At 41.5% G+C, this 16,827-nt stretch overlaps 1 protein-coding gene across 4 annotated transcripts in view; it reads left to right on the top strand.

Annotated features, from left to right (window-relative positions):
* DCLK1 (doublecortin like kinase 1) overlaps positions 1-16,827 on the top strand; it is a 356,767-nt gene that overhangs the window by 294,316 nt on the left and 45,624 nt on the right. For all 4 annotated transcript variants that reach the window (XM_086329367.1, XM_086329368.1, XM_086329369.1 and 1 more), the window contains 3 exons: positions 1,643-1,700; positions 2,704-2,823; positions 6,723-6,869. In XM_086329367.1, coding sequence (XP_086185493.1) covers positions 1,643-1,700; positions 2,704-2,823; positions 6,723-6,869 — 325 coding nt within the window. The remainder of the gene's footprint in view (positions 1-1,642; positions 1,701-2,703; positions 2,824-6,722; positions 6,870-16,827) is intronic.

The following is a 16,827-nucleotide window of genomic DNA, read 5'->3' on the forward strand; positions in this document are numbered from 1 at the left end:
TGTGATGTGAGTCTCCTGCATTGGCAGGCGGGTTTTTCACCACTGCTCCACCTGGGAAGCCTCTAGACTTTCTCATTAGATACAATTATAACAGCTTGGTCAATGTTTATTTTATTCTGCAAGCTAGTACCCTGAAGGGTCCTGGAAGTGCAGTGGAAGGAGGAGTTTTAGAAGTAAACGACAGGAGGGTTTCCCTGGTGGTCCGTTGGCTGAGACGCCACACTCCCAACGCAGGCATCTGGGTTCGATCCACATGCCACAGCTAAGACCTGGCACAGCCAAGTAAATAAATAAGTATTTTAAAAAGAGAAGCAAACAACATGAATGGTTTCTAAAATGCTTGAAACACATTGTTACTATCTGGCCTCTTAATTTATAGGCACATCACTCTCTTGCTCTTACCATAACATCCGACTAGGAAATTCCCCTTTGATTCTCCAAAGTGAAAATTTTAAAACCCTATTTTGAAATTTTGTTCTTAATCAACTTCACTCCCATTGTATTCATTTGTATCCCTAAAATTGGCCTTTATCTACAGGCAAGAAGCTAAACTCTCTTGGTTTCCCAACTAGGTCTGAAGTAGAAATGATTGTGAAGTAGGGGTTCCTGATGATTGTTAAGTGTGCACGGTGTCCTTTGACAATGGACCGTCACTATTGGCACTACAGTATCTTAGACATGTTCACATAAGTTAGTAGCTATTTAAAGGTTCGGTATGACTAAGCCCGCCCTCCCACGCCCACGACGGAGGACGGGCAGTGTTGGCTGGGCTGTATGAGAAGCAGAGACCCCAAGAACTCAAGTTCTGATTTTAGCACTGCCAGGTGGCTTTGGGAACATGAGCTGTTTATAACTGTCACCTCCATTTCATTTCTATTGAATGAGAGGGCCTATGGCTAAGACTCCACGCTCCAAATGCAGGGGGGCCTGGGTTTGATCCCTGGTCAAGGAACATTAGATCCCAAATGCCACAACTAAGAGTTTGCAAGCTACAACTGAAGAACCTGGATACCACAACGAAGATCGAAGACCCCTCGTGCCACAGCAAAGACCCGGCACAGCCAAATAAATAAATATTTTTTTGAAAGGCTCAAGAGGTCACAGGATGCTCAGATAACGACTGTATCCCTTGCTATACTCCTTGAACACCTCATTCATGAGTTCTCCACCAGAACACACAGAGCTGCACACAGCCCAAGTCTAAAGAGGGTGAACTGCGTATTGAATGTTATCAGTGTGACCGTGAGAACCATTCAGAAAACTCACTTCTTGGATAACCTCAAGAGAAATGGAGAAGGGCAGAAACTCACCCCTATTTCATGTCCACTTTAGAGGGAGGAACAGGGCACAGCCACCTGCAAGGAGGAGTTACCCACGGGGGCAGCAGCAGCAGTAAGTTTATTACAATTACGGCAGCTGTAACAGCTTGTGATGTTTCTGAGCTATCATGTTGGTTTTGTCCTTACACTTGGTCAACCCCTTAAAATTCACATATTTCTTTTAAAAACGGAAAACAGAATTTTTTACAAAATATTTACACCACGATGCCAGATCAATGGGGTACGAGTGAATCCTTAATAAGATGATTCAACACATCTGAAATTACATTTATTAAAAAAAAAACAAAACTTCTTCTTTGCAGGTCGACTGCTAGGGAGTATGCTTTGAAAATTATCAAGAAAAGCAAGTGTCGAGGCAAAGTACGTATAAGTTTTCTTCTTTTGAAAATATATTATTTTGGAGGTAGAAAGAAAAACACAAGATGAGCCCCCAAATAAACATAAGTTCACCCTGGGAGTTGTGTTTTGGTAAAGTAGAATGTTATATACTTATTAGGATATAATTTTATTCTATAAATATTTCTGGTATCAAAGTCAGATGAAATAATGGGATATTATTTCAGTTCCTTCCCTTTGTTCTTGTATTTACTTTTTCTCTTACTTTTGTGATCTAAGTTTCATTTCATCCTTCCACGTTCAGAACCATGGTAGGTTCTGAAATTACAAGCATCTTCTAAGGACCTTCAATATCTTTTGCCATTCTAGGCTATATGACAGAGAAGGCAATGGCAACCCACTCCAGTACTCTTGCCTGGAAAATCCCATGGATGGAGGAGTCTGGTGGGCTATAGTCCATGGCTAAGAGTTGGACACGACTGAGCGACTTCACTTTCGCTTTTCACTTTCATGCATTGGAGAAGGAAATGGCAACCCACTCCAGTGTTCTTGCCTGGAAAATCCCAGGGACGGGGGAGCCTGGTGGGCTGCCGTCTATGGGGTCGCACAGAGTCAGACACGACTGAAGTGACTTAGCAGCAGCAGCAGCAGGCTATACGAATATCAGAATTTAAGATAGACATTATATTTTAGCAAAATATATCTCCCTGGATCTTTAAATAGTAAAAGTTAAGTGTTAGTCGCTCAGTTGAGTCCAGCTCTTTGTGACCCCATGGACTGTATGTAGCCCACCCAAGCTCCTTGGTCCATAGGATTTTCCAGGCAAGAGTACTGGAGTGGGTTCCCATGCCCTTCTACAGGGGATCTCCCTGACCCAGGGATCGAACCCAGGTATCCCGAATTGCAGACAGACTTTTTACCACCTGAGCCACCTGGGAAACCCTTAAATAGTATGGTTTTGTTAATTTGAGTTAGCCCTTCATTGTTTTGCTGTGTGTCTTGATGGAGATAACTTTCTCTTGAATAGGAACACATGATCCAGAATGAGGTGTCTATCTTGAGAAGAGTGAAGCACCCCAATATTGTTCTTCTGATCGAAGAGATGGACGTGCCAACTGAGCTGTATCTTGTCATGGAATTAGTAAAGGTGTGTGTTTTGGTAAAAGAGGTAAACCTATATACAGCACCTCACTTTCCTGTATGATGGAGCTCTCTCCTTCATTTCCTCTCAGCAGTATTCAATCTCATTGCTATGCACTGGCATAACGGTTAAGTGTCTTAACACTAGAATTGTATCCCCATAGTTCGAGTCTCAGCCTGGACCGAAATAGTCCCTGACCTTGGGTCTACCGCTCTGTACCTCAGGCCCCTCCTGTGTGAAATGAGATATTGCTAGGAATGTTGTTCTGAAGGTAAAAGAAATCCCTTTCACCAGCTTCTGTGACACAAAGTGTTAGATACCGGTATGATTGTTGTTACTCCAGCAGAAACTGCTCACTTTTCCAGGAACTACTCCAAAAGTATCATTCGTTATCATAAAAACAAGCTCTGAACTTTTAGACTCCAGGGTAATAGAAAAACAGCACCCTGTTAATAATAATGTGAATACTGCCTCTCAGTGACGGGTACAATCTCATCCCACCACATAAAATTATGTTTTTATTCTAGTCAATCATATAACATAGGAATGGCCAGATGTTGATGATGGTTGAATCTATGTGAAAGGTAGCCCACCTATTTCCTCTACTTCCATATGTGAAATTTTCTTAATTAGAAGTTTTGAAAATTGAATGTTTTATTTTCATAAAGCTGTACTTTGCTCAAGGCTTTTCTATTATGTTAATCTGACCAAAGGCATGAGTAATTTCTACTTTAGTTGTAAATTATTCAGATCGTTTTCTCCATCAGGGTGTGCTGAGCACCCAGGGTTCCAGGAATTCTACTTAGACTCACTCAGCTGAGCTGGTGGCAGCTGGAATGTGGGATTTCCTTCTGCAAAGATTTAAAGCCAACAAAGCATTTAATTAACCAATCATTTACTGTATAGAAAAATGTTCATTCTAGGGACTTTAAATTTTCATTCTTTATACTTTGTTTTAGATCTATTGGCCTTCTTTTAACTTAGTGATTAGTCTATATTTATAGATAAAGTCTGGGTTTTTTTCTACTTCAAGTTCAGACTTTTTTTCTCTGAGGGTGAAGGCTTTTTAGTTTGTACTAACATCAGGTTATGGTCATGGTTGAGATTGAGGGAGATAAAAATGTTGATCGCTTATTCCAACCAAGAAAGGTCAGTTTCATTATTCAGAAAATTTTCATATTGATGCTTTATTACCAAATAAAGTTTGGTAATTACAACATTGTAAATTATACTTTATCTAGGACCAAAAATAGTAATTTCACAATGACTTTAATTTTTAAAGCAAGAGCTTCAAATCATTCCTGCTACCCCTCTGGGTGCCATTAAAAACTAATTAGCAACCCCCTGTTATTGGCTGGGTTTTGGAGAGCTAAATTAAATTTGAAGATGAGGTATAAAAGAGGAAAAGGCTTAATAGTTCAGAACACAGTTTGTGGGAAAGCTTAATCCGATTGTCAGTAATATGCTTAGTCAGGTGACAGTAGCGAAGTAGCGCTTAGCCTTTGTGCATTCTCTCCGGGTGACCAGTCTAACAAGCCTGGACTGTGCCTGCAAAACTCAGCACGGGAACTCCTCAACTGAGCCACTGGGGGTGTGTGTGTGGGTGTGGGTGTGTGTGTGAGTGAGTGACTCAGTCGTGTCTGATACTTTCCGACCCCATGGACTCCTCAACTGAGCCACTGGGTGTGTGTGTGTGTGTGTGTGTGTGTGTGTGTGTGTGTGACTCAGTCGTGTCTGATACTTTCCGACCCCATGGACTCCTCAACTGAGCCACTGGGTGTGTGTGTGTGTGTGTGTGTGTGTGTGTGTGACTCAGTCGTGTCTGATACTTTCCGACCCCATGGACTGTAACCCACCAAGCTCCTCTGTCATGGAATTCTCCAGGCAAGAATACTGGAGTCGCTGTTCCCTTCTCCACCACTGTATCGTACCCCTGCATTTAGTCTGACCGAGAATGGCTGTGAGACCAGGTCTGGAAGCATCTCAGAAGAGAAGGCTAGCCCCACATTTGACCTGAAAAGCTCCCATGACACCCCCCTGAGGAATTTAGTTTGTCAAACCCTGAGAGTCCATCAGGGGGCCCAGGGTGGCCTGATGCCATTGGATAAGTAAGGTCTGTGTTCCAGAAAACAGTGAAGTGAGTGAACAGTAAAACCATTCTTAAAGGTGAAATTTCATAAGTACCAATAACGGGACTTTAGACTTCTAGCTGCAGAAGTGAACGCGTGCACACTGCCTGTGTGTCCAGAGGAAGGAAGGCCTTGTGCAGGGGCAGCCCTTGAGCCGGCACTGAGAGATCAGCGGGAGCCAGAAAGACAAAGGGTGTGGAGGGGACTCTGGGATGGGCTTGGAGTGTGGACTCGGGGGAGGGTTCAATCTGTCTGGGTGACCAGGGAAGACCCACGTTACGTGGAGCATAAAGGCAGCTGCTCCAGGTGAGACAGGAGATGAAGTTAAGCAAATTGAAGTGAAGGCTGGGGGCAGAGCAGGGAGAACCATGGGAACAGAACGCTGATTTCATGACGAGTGAAAGATAGGAAACATTGACCTGCGGTGTGGGAGGTGACGATCGTACACAAGGTCTTTGCATAGAGAGCCTGAGACGGCCCAGAAAGCTGTGTCAGAGGCAGGTCTTAGAGGACTTTTTGACTGCTTTGTTGAAGGCGGAGAAGAAGGAATGAGATTACAGGCTGTCTTGAGTTTAGACAACGAGGACAATGGTGGAGTCTTGGCAGGGTCACCTCCTACGGCCCTACACACGGTCAGGGGTGCTGTCCACGTGGACCGCACTGCAAACCCCATCTCCCCAGGTGGCACGGGAACAACCTGCAAAGCTGCACAGCCTCGCCTTTGAGAGACAGAACACTGGGAGAGACAGTGTTCGTTTTGAAAAAAAAAGTATCTTCTTAGTTCAGGAACTGCTGAGGCTGAGGGTCAGAGGAAGATACCCCTTCCCCGGAGCAGGGATTGTACAGGGTCACAGAGGGCCAGGTTAGGGAGTGGGATTTGAAAATGGTCAGCCTACAGGTGCTCTAGTTTGTGTTTGCTATTAAAAAAACAAACAAACAAACAAACAAATTAAATCTCTTAGCCCTTTAGGTAACAGATGAACACAGCCTCTGGTGGGGGGAGCTCGGCTCTTTGGGGCCTTGTGTGCAAAAAGGGTCCACACATTGTCAGTAAATCAGACCTAACTTCTCTGAAAGGCCTTCAAATAAATGGATCTAAAATTGGAGCCTGAAATCTTTGCTTCACCAAATAACAATAAATTAGCCCAGAACAGTGGAAACAAAAGTTCGGATGAGTAATGGACGTAGAAAACTTTCTTTGAAATGTCTCCATCCTCCTCCCTCTCTTTCATCTCTGGGGTGACAGTTTCTGGTCCTTTTCTCTGCTCCTTACAAGGAGGCACATTATTGAAAAAGAAGACGTGACACCCACTCCAAGAGACCTAAATCTAGAGAATGACGAGAACTGTGTGTGTGTGAAGTTCACAGGGCCGCAGAACGTTTTGTTCAGGGTGCAGTCTGTGGTATGTTTCTCGTTTCAGGAGACTTGGGATTATGAATCTGAACTTCTGCTGGCAGTTGGTGTAGCACATGCCACCAGCATAGCCGGTGCCCCAAGGTCTCTGCCCTGGAGACCCAGCTCCGCTTCCCCACCCCGAGTTGGGAGTTTAATGGCAGAGTCCTCTCCTTCTTCCTCTGCTCTCTGGAGGAAATGTCACTGGCTCTTGCAGTTGGGGCAGAAACCACCATAGGGTTCCTGGGCCTTTGAGAGGGCAGTGACAGGGGAAGCTCTTGGAACCCAAAAACCCCGCGCACATAGCGTGTCGGGCGCCTCTCCAGGCTGGGCCCCACTGGACCATCTGTTAATCCACTTTTCCTCCTGCTGTTCTCTCTCAGGGAGGAGACCTCTTCGATGCCATCACCTCCACTAACAAATACACTGAGCGAGATGCCAGTGGGATGCTGTACAACCTGGCCAGCGCCATCAAATACCTGCACAGCCTCAACATCGTCCACCGTGACATCAAACCAGAGAATCTGCTGGTAAGAGGGGTTCCGACTTCAGGGTGTCCTGAGCTCCAAGCACTCATGCATGAGTGAATATGAACACTTCTTTTCCTTCTTTTTCATTTTCTTAAAGAACAAAACAAAAACCCTTAAAGGCTAGTTTCCAGCTGTACTTCAGTAACTAGCTGGAAACTGGTCTTTTAAGTTGATCTGTCAGGGTTAATGTACCATTAGGAGCACTTAACTTATTAGCAAATAAAAACCCGAGGCAGGAGGACAGGAAAAGAACTCAGGAAATCTAGGGCTGTGGTTAAGACCATGGACCAGGCCAACACAGTCATAAGGAGCATTTACACTTGCATGACTTATCGATAGCACTTTGGTGTTGGAAAGCTTTTACTTGAAGAAAAAAAAAAGAAAGTGGAAGACCTTTTAGACTTAGTCTCCCAATTTACATCCCAATAATCTGATCTAAAAGCTAAAAGGATAAATTTCATTGTGAGTTTTCAAGACACCAGCCCCTCAGCATAAAAATGATCATAACGAAGACTGATTTTACAGATCAGAGACATTCTTACCACCAACCCCCATGCTTTCTTGATCCCACTGTTAAGGGGACGGTATTGAAAGAATTAAGGGGACAGAGACTGGGCATCAGGGAGCTGTCACTAGTGAATATGGGAGTAATATAAATTTTGTTGGCTATTCAGGGTGGAATTTTAATGAAATATATTCAATTTCTCCCATCTCCAGATGCTAATTGTTCTTTTACTTTCATTATCCAACCCAAAGAGTCATGCATTACTTGACTATTAGTTTGTCCATCTCTTCGGAAATCTGGGAAATGAGGATTCTCTTTCTAATGCAGTGTTTCTCCAAGGGTGGTCCAGAGACGCCCAGCATCAGAATTACTCCCAGATGCTGGATAAAAATGTAAATTTCTGAACTTCCCTGCAGCCTCACCAAATCAAAATCTGGTGACTGGTGACAGGGTGCAGGTCTGCATTGCCACCAGCTCCCCCACATGATCTCAGTGAACTTTCAAGTTTAAAAGCAGATGAACAGGAACTTCCCTGGCAGTCCAGTGGCTAAGAAGCCAAGCTCCCAATGCAGGGGGCCCAGGTTCAACCCCTGGTCAGGGAACTGGATCCCGCATGCCACAAAGACCCAGTGCAGCCAGATAAATAAATATTTTTTAAAAATAATAAAAACAGATGAACAACCCAACTCCCATTCCCAGTAACGACTGCTAAGATCTGCTGCTATGGTGAATCACCTGTGTGCTCATCCTGTGCTAAGACTTTACACTCAGTATCTCATTTCATCTTCACAACAGCCATGTGGGGTAAAGTCTGTTCCTGTCCCATTTCACAGGTGGCATACTGGGTGCCTACAAGTTGAAAGACCCACTCAAGGCCATCATCACTCTTAAGTAGAGGAGTCAAGGTCACAACCTCGCTCTGCTCCACTCCACACCTCAGACTTTTGACCACTAGACTATATAAAGTGTGAACTGGGGAGAGAGGTTTACTGCTTGCCTGCCAGGGACTGTGCCAGGGAACAGGAAGACGCATACCTCCATGGAGGGACATTCAAGTAGGAAAAATAGGCGTTTAAAAAATACGTACACAGGGACTTCCACGTGGTCCAGTGGCTAAGACTCTGAGCTCCCAGTGCAGGTGGCCTAAGATTCAATCGTTGGTCGAGGAACTAGATCCCACATGCTGTAACTAAGACCCCATAGTCAAATAAAAATAAGTATTAAAAAGAAAAGAAAGAAATACATATACAAGCAGTTAATTGCAATTAGGTTAGTGATCTTGGAGCTGCTGGCTAACGAAGGTGGCAGAGGTCAGATGATGGAGTTCTGACTTAATTGGCCCTCAAATTCCACATCTCCACAGTAGCCTAAACATTCTCTTCTGCATAGCTGCCTCCATAAACGGCAGCAATTTCCCCTCGTCTGCACTCATTCTTCCTGTGTCCTGACTTATGTAGGATTGTCTCACGGGAACGGAATTACAACTGAGCCTTTGTTTAAAAATTTCTCTAAGCTCCGAAAATTCAGTGATGGAAAATTAAAGTCTCATTTTCCTTTCTGCTTTTGCAGTTCAGTTTTGTGTACCCATTGTTCACCTGCTTCTCACCAGAGCACTGTTTCTATAAATGACATAAATGGTTACAGAGCAGTGTGCGTTTACTAAAATGACAATTTGCAGGATACTTTGAAAGTACTGTGTTTGTTTGAACATATTTTACTTTAAATTACCCAAAAAAGAAAAAAAAATTCTCTCCCTTTTCCCTTTCTTTTCTAATTTAAGAATGAGAAAAATATGTATGAAATGAGAAAATATATATATATATATAAACACACAATTGCAGTCATTCATAATTCAGGTTTAAAATATATATATATATATATGAAAAACTAAAAGAATTCTGCTTCTCCAGTATAGTCATTTCTTTCTATAGGACAGTAGTAAGGATTGGCGAGCTTTGCAGGGATAAAGCTATTATGGGATAAACTAGGTAGAAGAATAGAATAATTTTAACAAAATTAGGATGACATTACTAATTGCCCTTGAGACTTCTATTAATTTCACATTCTATTGACCTGTCTGTGGAAATGAGAAGAATCATCATGGGAGACACAAAATCACATACTCAGGATTTATAGTCAGATGGACAAAAGTTCAAAACCAAGGGCTTTACTCTTACACTGGCTGATCCTCTGACCTTGAACAAGATACTTAACTCCTTTGGGTCTCCTTTAAGGGGACTGTATGACGATAAAGAGATACCATGTGACTATTCCCTTCTTTTTTTATTCCCCTTTTATTTGTAATAAAAATTAAATTATCCCTAAAAATGAAACTGTTTAAAACTGTAAGTTGTAACAATCATCTTTCATCAGTTTTGACATTGCTTTTAAAGTGTTACTATTTACCCAGGCATGGATTTACCATCTAATGGAAAAATGTAGAGCCAGAGACTATTTTTGGAAAAATGCTATAATAAATTTAATGCAGAGAGTTTCAATCCATTTCTAACTGCCAGAAACTTAAATAAAAAAGGCCCCGCTGCACACTTTGCATTACTATTTTATGAAGAGATCTTAAAAAAAAAAACCCTGAACTGTTAGACTGCTGATAAATTTTTGCTTCATAAGTGTTTAGTGTTTATAATAAGTACCAAAGAATTATGTTTTACATTTGTAGGCATTTCAGCTATAGATTTCATTTTATATAGTATCGTATAAGAAAAAACTTTGAGAACTCTTTTATTTTTAATTCTTAAAGAGCAATATAAAAATATTGTAGTTTGGCCTTCAGATCTATATTGATCCTGTGAATGATTTATTCAAGTCTGAGTACTTAAAGATCAAGGCATTTTAATGAAAAAAAAAAAAAAAACACGTGTACAGTGATGTTTCCAGTCATATTTTAGGTGAAAACTGGGAGCTGACCTAATAGAAATAGCTCTTATAATTTTATTATCACATTGTTACTAAGGCCTTATTTTATTAATTAGTATATTGTGTCAGTGAATTTATGTGATTCTTTTGCTTTATCAGGCCTGGTCCTTAGATGCTGTGGATGAGTGACAGGTGGATGAGAGGGTAGATTAGACGAGAGAGTGAGTGAATGGCGACTCCACACTCGCAGTGCAGGGGCCCGGGGTTCTATCCTTGGTCAGGGAACTAAATCCCACTTGCCACAACTAAAGATCCCACATAACGCAACTAAGACACGATGCAGCCAAACAAATATGGCAAGCCTTAGTCATTTCTCAATCCATCAGTTACATTAAGGACCCACGTTGGCTGCAGAATAAACCTTTCTGAAGGGAGCGGAGTAAGTACAGAGCTTCCCCAGCTGCATTTATGCATAAACCATTGTATGCATCACATCCGACGTGATAGTTTATGACAAAAAGGAACTTTTTGCTTTAAAACAAAACAGAAATGGCCTAAGATCAACTGCTTTCCATTTTCATGAGCCACCGCTAGATGGCAAGCTTGTACCCTTGGCAGCAAAAAGCAGCCTGTTTCTTGCAGTGAGCTGGGACCGTCTTTTTTAAATGTATACACAGATGCCTTCTCCTTAGGAAAATTAAAGTCCTACTGGCAAAAATATAACTGACATAACTAGTTTTTATTAGATTCCAGAAATAAACAGCAATTTTCTTGAGATATAAAAAAAATTTCTGTTCAAAAATCTTTTTGCTTCCAAACTCCTAAATACTGTTTGGGAAAAAGCAGTTTCTCAGGGAAACTGCTTCTCTAGGTCAGAAAATTCCTTTTAGAAACTCTGTCAAGGTATTTGTGCCTGTTCCTTGCTGCCCATCAAAGTGGCATGTACAGCTAATGACCTGCATTTTCACAAAATGGGTTGAATCTAGGAATAAATTATCTTGTTTTTCTCTAGTGATAACCAGAGGTTGTGTTCCTGCTCTTCTTAGTTTCCAGTTCAGGTCAACACTGACTTTACCAAATAATGGATTTCCTTCTGTCTTAATCCTCAAGTAAACTCATTTTGTGGTCAGATAGCTCACTCCACTGATGGATAAGGCCAGTGCCACAGATGGACAGTAGAGGTCATAAACAAAGACAGTTGAATAGATCTGCAAGATGAACTTGAGCCACCAGAATGTGGATGAACAGACTGGGGGTCACCCTAAGGAAGGGAGCCATGGATCTCACAGGAGTCTGTCACTGGCCCTGCCCTTATCACCATTACCAGTGAGTCGACATGAAGATGTATTCTATATAGTAAATAACAGAACTGAGATCTGCAACTATCTTTGGCTCCATAAAGGTCCCAGACCAGTAAGATGGAATTTAACAAGAGTTAAAAGCATAAGTCCCGATGGACTAGGTCTGTTTTGGTGTGGTTGTTTTAATGACCATTGTGGAAAAACAGTAATGGGAAAATTTGGGCTAGTTTAAAGGCTGTTCATTGACCATAACAAGTTCATTACGAGAGTCAGTATGACATGACTGCTAAAAATACCAATGTGCCCTTAGACGCTTTCCCTGAAAGAGCATCACTCTCACGAGAGTCTTCTGTCCTGCTCGTGCCACGTGAGCTCAGTGGGGCGGGACCCAGACACATGGAGAGAGCGCAGCAGAGTGGCCCAGCAGAGGCTGCCGGACAGGAGATGGGAGAGCTTTTCTGTGCTGCATATGAGACACTGAACTCAAACTAAGGAGAAGACGTTAATGACAGATTTGAGGTTGACGTAAGGAAAAACTTTCTAACAATTACACCTGTTTGAAAAGTCAGTAGCTTTTAATCACTGAAATCCCCAAGAAGAAATGGAATGCTTGTTTTTCCGGGTGGCACTAGTGGTAAAAAATGTGCCTGCCAGTGCAGGAGATGCCAGAGATGTGAGTTTGATCCCTGGAGCAGAAAATGGCAACCCACTCCAGGATTCTTGCCTGGAACATCCAATGGACAGAGGAGCCTGGCAGGCTATAGTCCATAGGGCCGCAAAGAGTCAGACACGACTGAGTGACTGAAAACGTTAGGAAAGAAAAAAAGTCCTTCTATCTGCATTTGGATAAGAAAAAGAACATTTTCCCCAAACATAATTTACTACAGTAATATGCCAGTTATTGTACTAAGCATTTACTGAGGGCCCTTCTCCAAGGGAAAAGCTACCCAGTCCAGTATTCTGGCCTAGAGAATTCCAGGGACTGTAGCATCCATGGGGTCGCAAAGAGTCAGACACTACTGAGTGACTTTGACTTTCACTTCTGCAAGGACCTGTGATTCCACCAGGGGGAAGAAGACAGGAAGTCAAAGTACAGTGTCTCCGAGGGGGCCAGCATCTGTCTGTTCCACTGCCCATTCCTCTGTCACTGTGGTGTAGAATACCATCATTCACTTCATTTTAAGGGGCTTCGCTGGTGCCTCAGTGGTAAAGAAACCGCCTGCCAGTGCAGGAGATGTAGGTTCGATCCCTGACCCAGGAAGATCCCACATGCCGCAGAGTAACTAAGGCCGTGCACCACAGCTGTTGAGCCCGTGCTCTAAATCCTGGGAGCCTCAATTTCTAAACCCTTGTGCCACAGCCACTGAAGCCCGTGTGCCCTAGAGCCTGTGCTCCACAGCAAGAGAAGCCGCTGTGATGAGAAGCCCGCACGCCACAGCTAGAGAGTGAGCCCCTGCTCGCCACAGCGAGAGAAAAGCCCACGCAGCAACAAAGACCCAACACAGCTATAAATAAATAAGTAAATCAAATTATTTTTAAATGACATGGTCTTACTGGACTAGCAAAGATTAATAATAAATAATAATAATATGCAGGGTTGGCAAGCTTAGGAGGAAACCAGTCATCTCATATGACTCGGTTCAAGATTAACCTGATGGAACTCTTCTGAAAAGTAGTTTGGTAATACATAACTACAGCCTTAAATAATATGAACTCTGTGGTCAAGTAATTCTACTTTTAGAAATGTGACCTAAAGAAAAAAAAATATCAGATATGTATACATACAAAGGGATCATCATCTCAGTGTTTTTTAGCATGGAAAGGAAAAATGTATATATAGAAATAGGTCAGGGCACTGATTTTTTAAAATATTGGCATAAGGGGGAGACAGGAGGACATACTGGTTAGAATCATGGACTTGAACATGCCCGGGCTTAAGTTCTGGCTCTACCGTTTATTAGCTGTGTAACATTCGGCAAGTTACTTAACATCTCTGAGCCTCAATATTTTTCATCTGCAAAAATACCGGTGACAGTACTTAACAGAGTTGTTGTGAACGTTAAGTGGGATGTTAAGCATGAATCCTCGACATGAGGCCTGGCAGGGGCTCAGTAAACGGCAGCGGGCAGTAGTCTGGCGGGTTATTATTTTAGTGCATCCATACAATGGACTATCCAGCAGGCACTGGAAATCGTGATACGCATGTATGCTTATTCACTGGGGCACGCGTTCAGGGTATGCAGTCCAGTGAAAAAGAACAGGAAAGAGAGAGAAAGCTTTGGAAGTTCATAGGCCCATATGTTTAACAATGGTTATTTCTAGGTGTCAAGATTGCGAGTGAGTTTAATTCTTTTCTCTCTGTAATGTTATCTGTCTTTTCCAGTTTTCCTACAATGACATATTGGATAGTACTTGTGTGACAAAAATGTAACAGTTTTTAAAAACAGCAGTTGACACTGAATTCCCAGTTATAACAGAATTCTGGGATGTACAATCACTGTAGTCAGGAATGTGCATTTTTGCTGTATCTCACTGCAGCTGCGTAGAACTCCTTTCTAGATAGTTTCATGACTGATTTAAAGAACGGATGAGAGTCAGGTTTCCTGGAATTTGCATTCACTTCTCCATCTTCACAGACATCTCTAGGGTAACACTTTGAAAAGCTATTTTATTTTTTGTTCTTACGTTGCCAAGCCTCTTCTGACTTCTGTACACCTTTTTTTATTTTTATTATTTCACATAATTTTTGTTTCATAAAGATTTTACATGTGGGTATAAAATGAATTTGTTTTTTTAAGAATTAAGTTTTTTTAGCAGCCTTAATTCTAAAGTATGTGGAGCATAAAATACATTTTGCTAAGTAATTCCCTGCATAAATGTTGTTATACTTCACTTCTTAAAGGTTTAAATTTAATCCACTGTTTTTAGAAAGTGTCATAAAGGCCATATTCTGTGGCTAGAAGAAAAATAAATGTCTTTTTTAAAGGATACCATATTTGTTAAAAAGTAAATTCACTTTTTTGTCATAGCTTTGTCAATTTCATGCCAGTTTTGTTAAATTCTCTCCGGTGAAGTAATTTTTAGTACCTATTGAGCTCCTCTGTGAAGACATTTCAGTGGTTCCGGACAGTTCATTAGCCAATATTTCAACAGGGTTATCCTTGAATTCATATTATCATTGACAATTATGTTTGTTCCAACACATCTGTTACATTAGTCAGCTTTTAGTTCTCTATTATGGGAATCTCAGAAACCATTTAACTGGGTTCAGGTTATCTGTGAATTTTCATATTATTTTATGGCCACCGGCTGCATTTTATGACCCTGTATTAAATCTTTTAGTTTTTCAAATAACTTTTTCAAATGGTCTCAGTTTCTCATCCAAGCGAGATCAGACATATGCCCCAAATCTTCTGTTCAGTAAGTTACAACTACTGCGAAACCCCAAATAAATGAAAAAGAAACAAAAAAACTCTCCTTTAAAAAAAGAAAATCCTGTGTAAAATAGCAGCATACCAAAAACCTACGTACCTGACCTTTCACTAGGTCTATTCTTGGTAGGACATGCCTTCAGCTTTTAATTGGAATCTTTTTCATAATTGTTGCCATTTAACACATTTAGCCTGTCAAATCATGGGATGTCTTTATAGCCATATAATAAACCCTAGAGAACAACTTTTCTGACTGTAGCCATCTGCAATGATCACAAGAGTAGCTTACAAAACACTGACAGTCTTTATGGTAATAGGATACATATGGCAGCCCACAATTATGTGTGGCTGCATTCAATTAGTGTTGTGCAATTACACAGTTTTACTGCTTAGTTAAAACAGTGAAAGCACTACATACTGGGTAATTTGCACTAATCCCCATCTCTTTAATAGCCCCTCGGCGTTTAAAATGTGGGGGAACATCTATAGTATTTAAAGGGCCTGGATGAACATTAAGTTATATCTCATGTTGTGAATACTCTTTGATTGACAATTAATGCACCCCCACCTCATGTGTGGGGCATGTTTTATGGAGACTTTAAAATACAGTTACAGCAAAAAGTTCTTCAACCAGAACCCCACTTGCTGGGTCAGGCTGCCCAAACTTATACTTGCAGGCTGTTAAGGTTCTTTCTGAAAGGAGGTCAGAATGAGGAGACAAGCTAAGGAACTCGATTCCGAGAGTGGGAGACGCCACGGACACCGCATTTTCGACGTGAACGTGTTAGAAGCTTTTCCAACTCCTAACGTTTAATTAAAAACTTAGTTCAAAGTGAATTTATAGCTGCCATTTGGTGAAATAATTTCTGGAGATTGTTTTGTGAAGATTGTGTGTGTGCTCACACACACACACACATTTGAAACACATGCATTTCACAATCGGTGATTTTTAACAAAAGTTTTGACTACATTTTAAAATGGCCTCATTCCTGCCCTGCTGTAAACGGCTGGGGCAGAGGTGAGGAGAGTCCAGCTCAGGCGGCAGCAGGAGCTCTCAGGAGCCCAGCTGTGAGATGCCCGTTGGGATGGGTTGGCCAAAAAGTTTGTTCAGGTTTGCTGTATGCTCCTACGGAAAAACACGATTTTTTTGGCCAATCCAATAGCACTTAGGGAAGGTGCTCTCCCACGGGAGGAAGGGAGACACGACAATATATTCTTCTATATCCTTCTCCCCAAGTGTTGACAGAGAAAAACCCAAAGCAACCTTGTTTCCTGCCCTGCCTGATGGTAAGTAAGTTAAACAGAATTCTAAACGAGAGGCCTGGACATTTATTCACCTGCAAAAACATTTTGCTGAAGCATTTCAAATGTACTTGGGTCCAGAAATGTTTTCAATTACGTGGATTAGGCCTTTGTTTCTTAGCTCTTATTGCCTCTCCTAAACATCACTTTAATTTCTTTATGTGTTCATGAAAATTCTACTGTATGGTTTTCAAAGTTAGAGAGAGAGAAGCATAGTAGTGATTAAAGAGAGATGAAAACATGAAAAGGATCGATTCTGTGTATTTCATTTAAACGATGCTGGTTTACTTTGATTTTTATCATTAAATAATCTTCATTTTCTTTATTTTAGGTAAGTCTTTAGTGGTTTTTGCTTAGTTATTGAAGCTTTGAACTTTATTACTTAGCTATATTAAATATAATTGGCATATGGCTGTAAGATAAAATTCCTATTAAAATGTAGATGCTTAAAAAAAACCCTTTGGTACATGGAGGAAAATTACATGGTCATATTCAGAACTAACATGTTACTTATGACTGCATCTGCCTTTGCCCAACTTTTGAAT

The sequence above is a fragment of the Bos grunniens genome, chromosome 12, assembly GCF_055505025.1.
Source record: "Bos grunniens cultivar Pamir isolate PY7600 chromosome 12, Bosgru_T2T1.0, whole genome shotgun sequence".
In the NCBI taxonomy this organism is placed as follows: domain Eukaryota; kingdom Metazoa; phylum Chordata; class Mammalia; order Artiodactyla; family Bovidae; genus Bos; species Bos grunniens.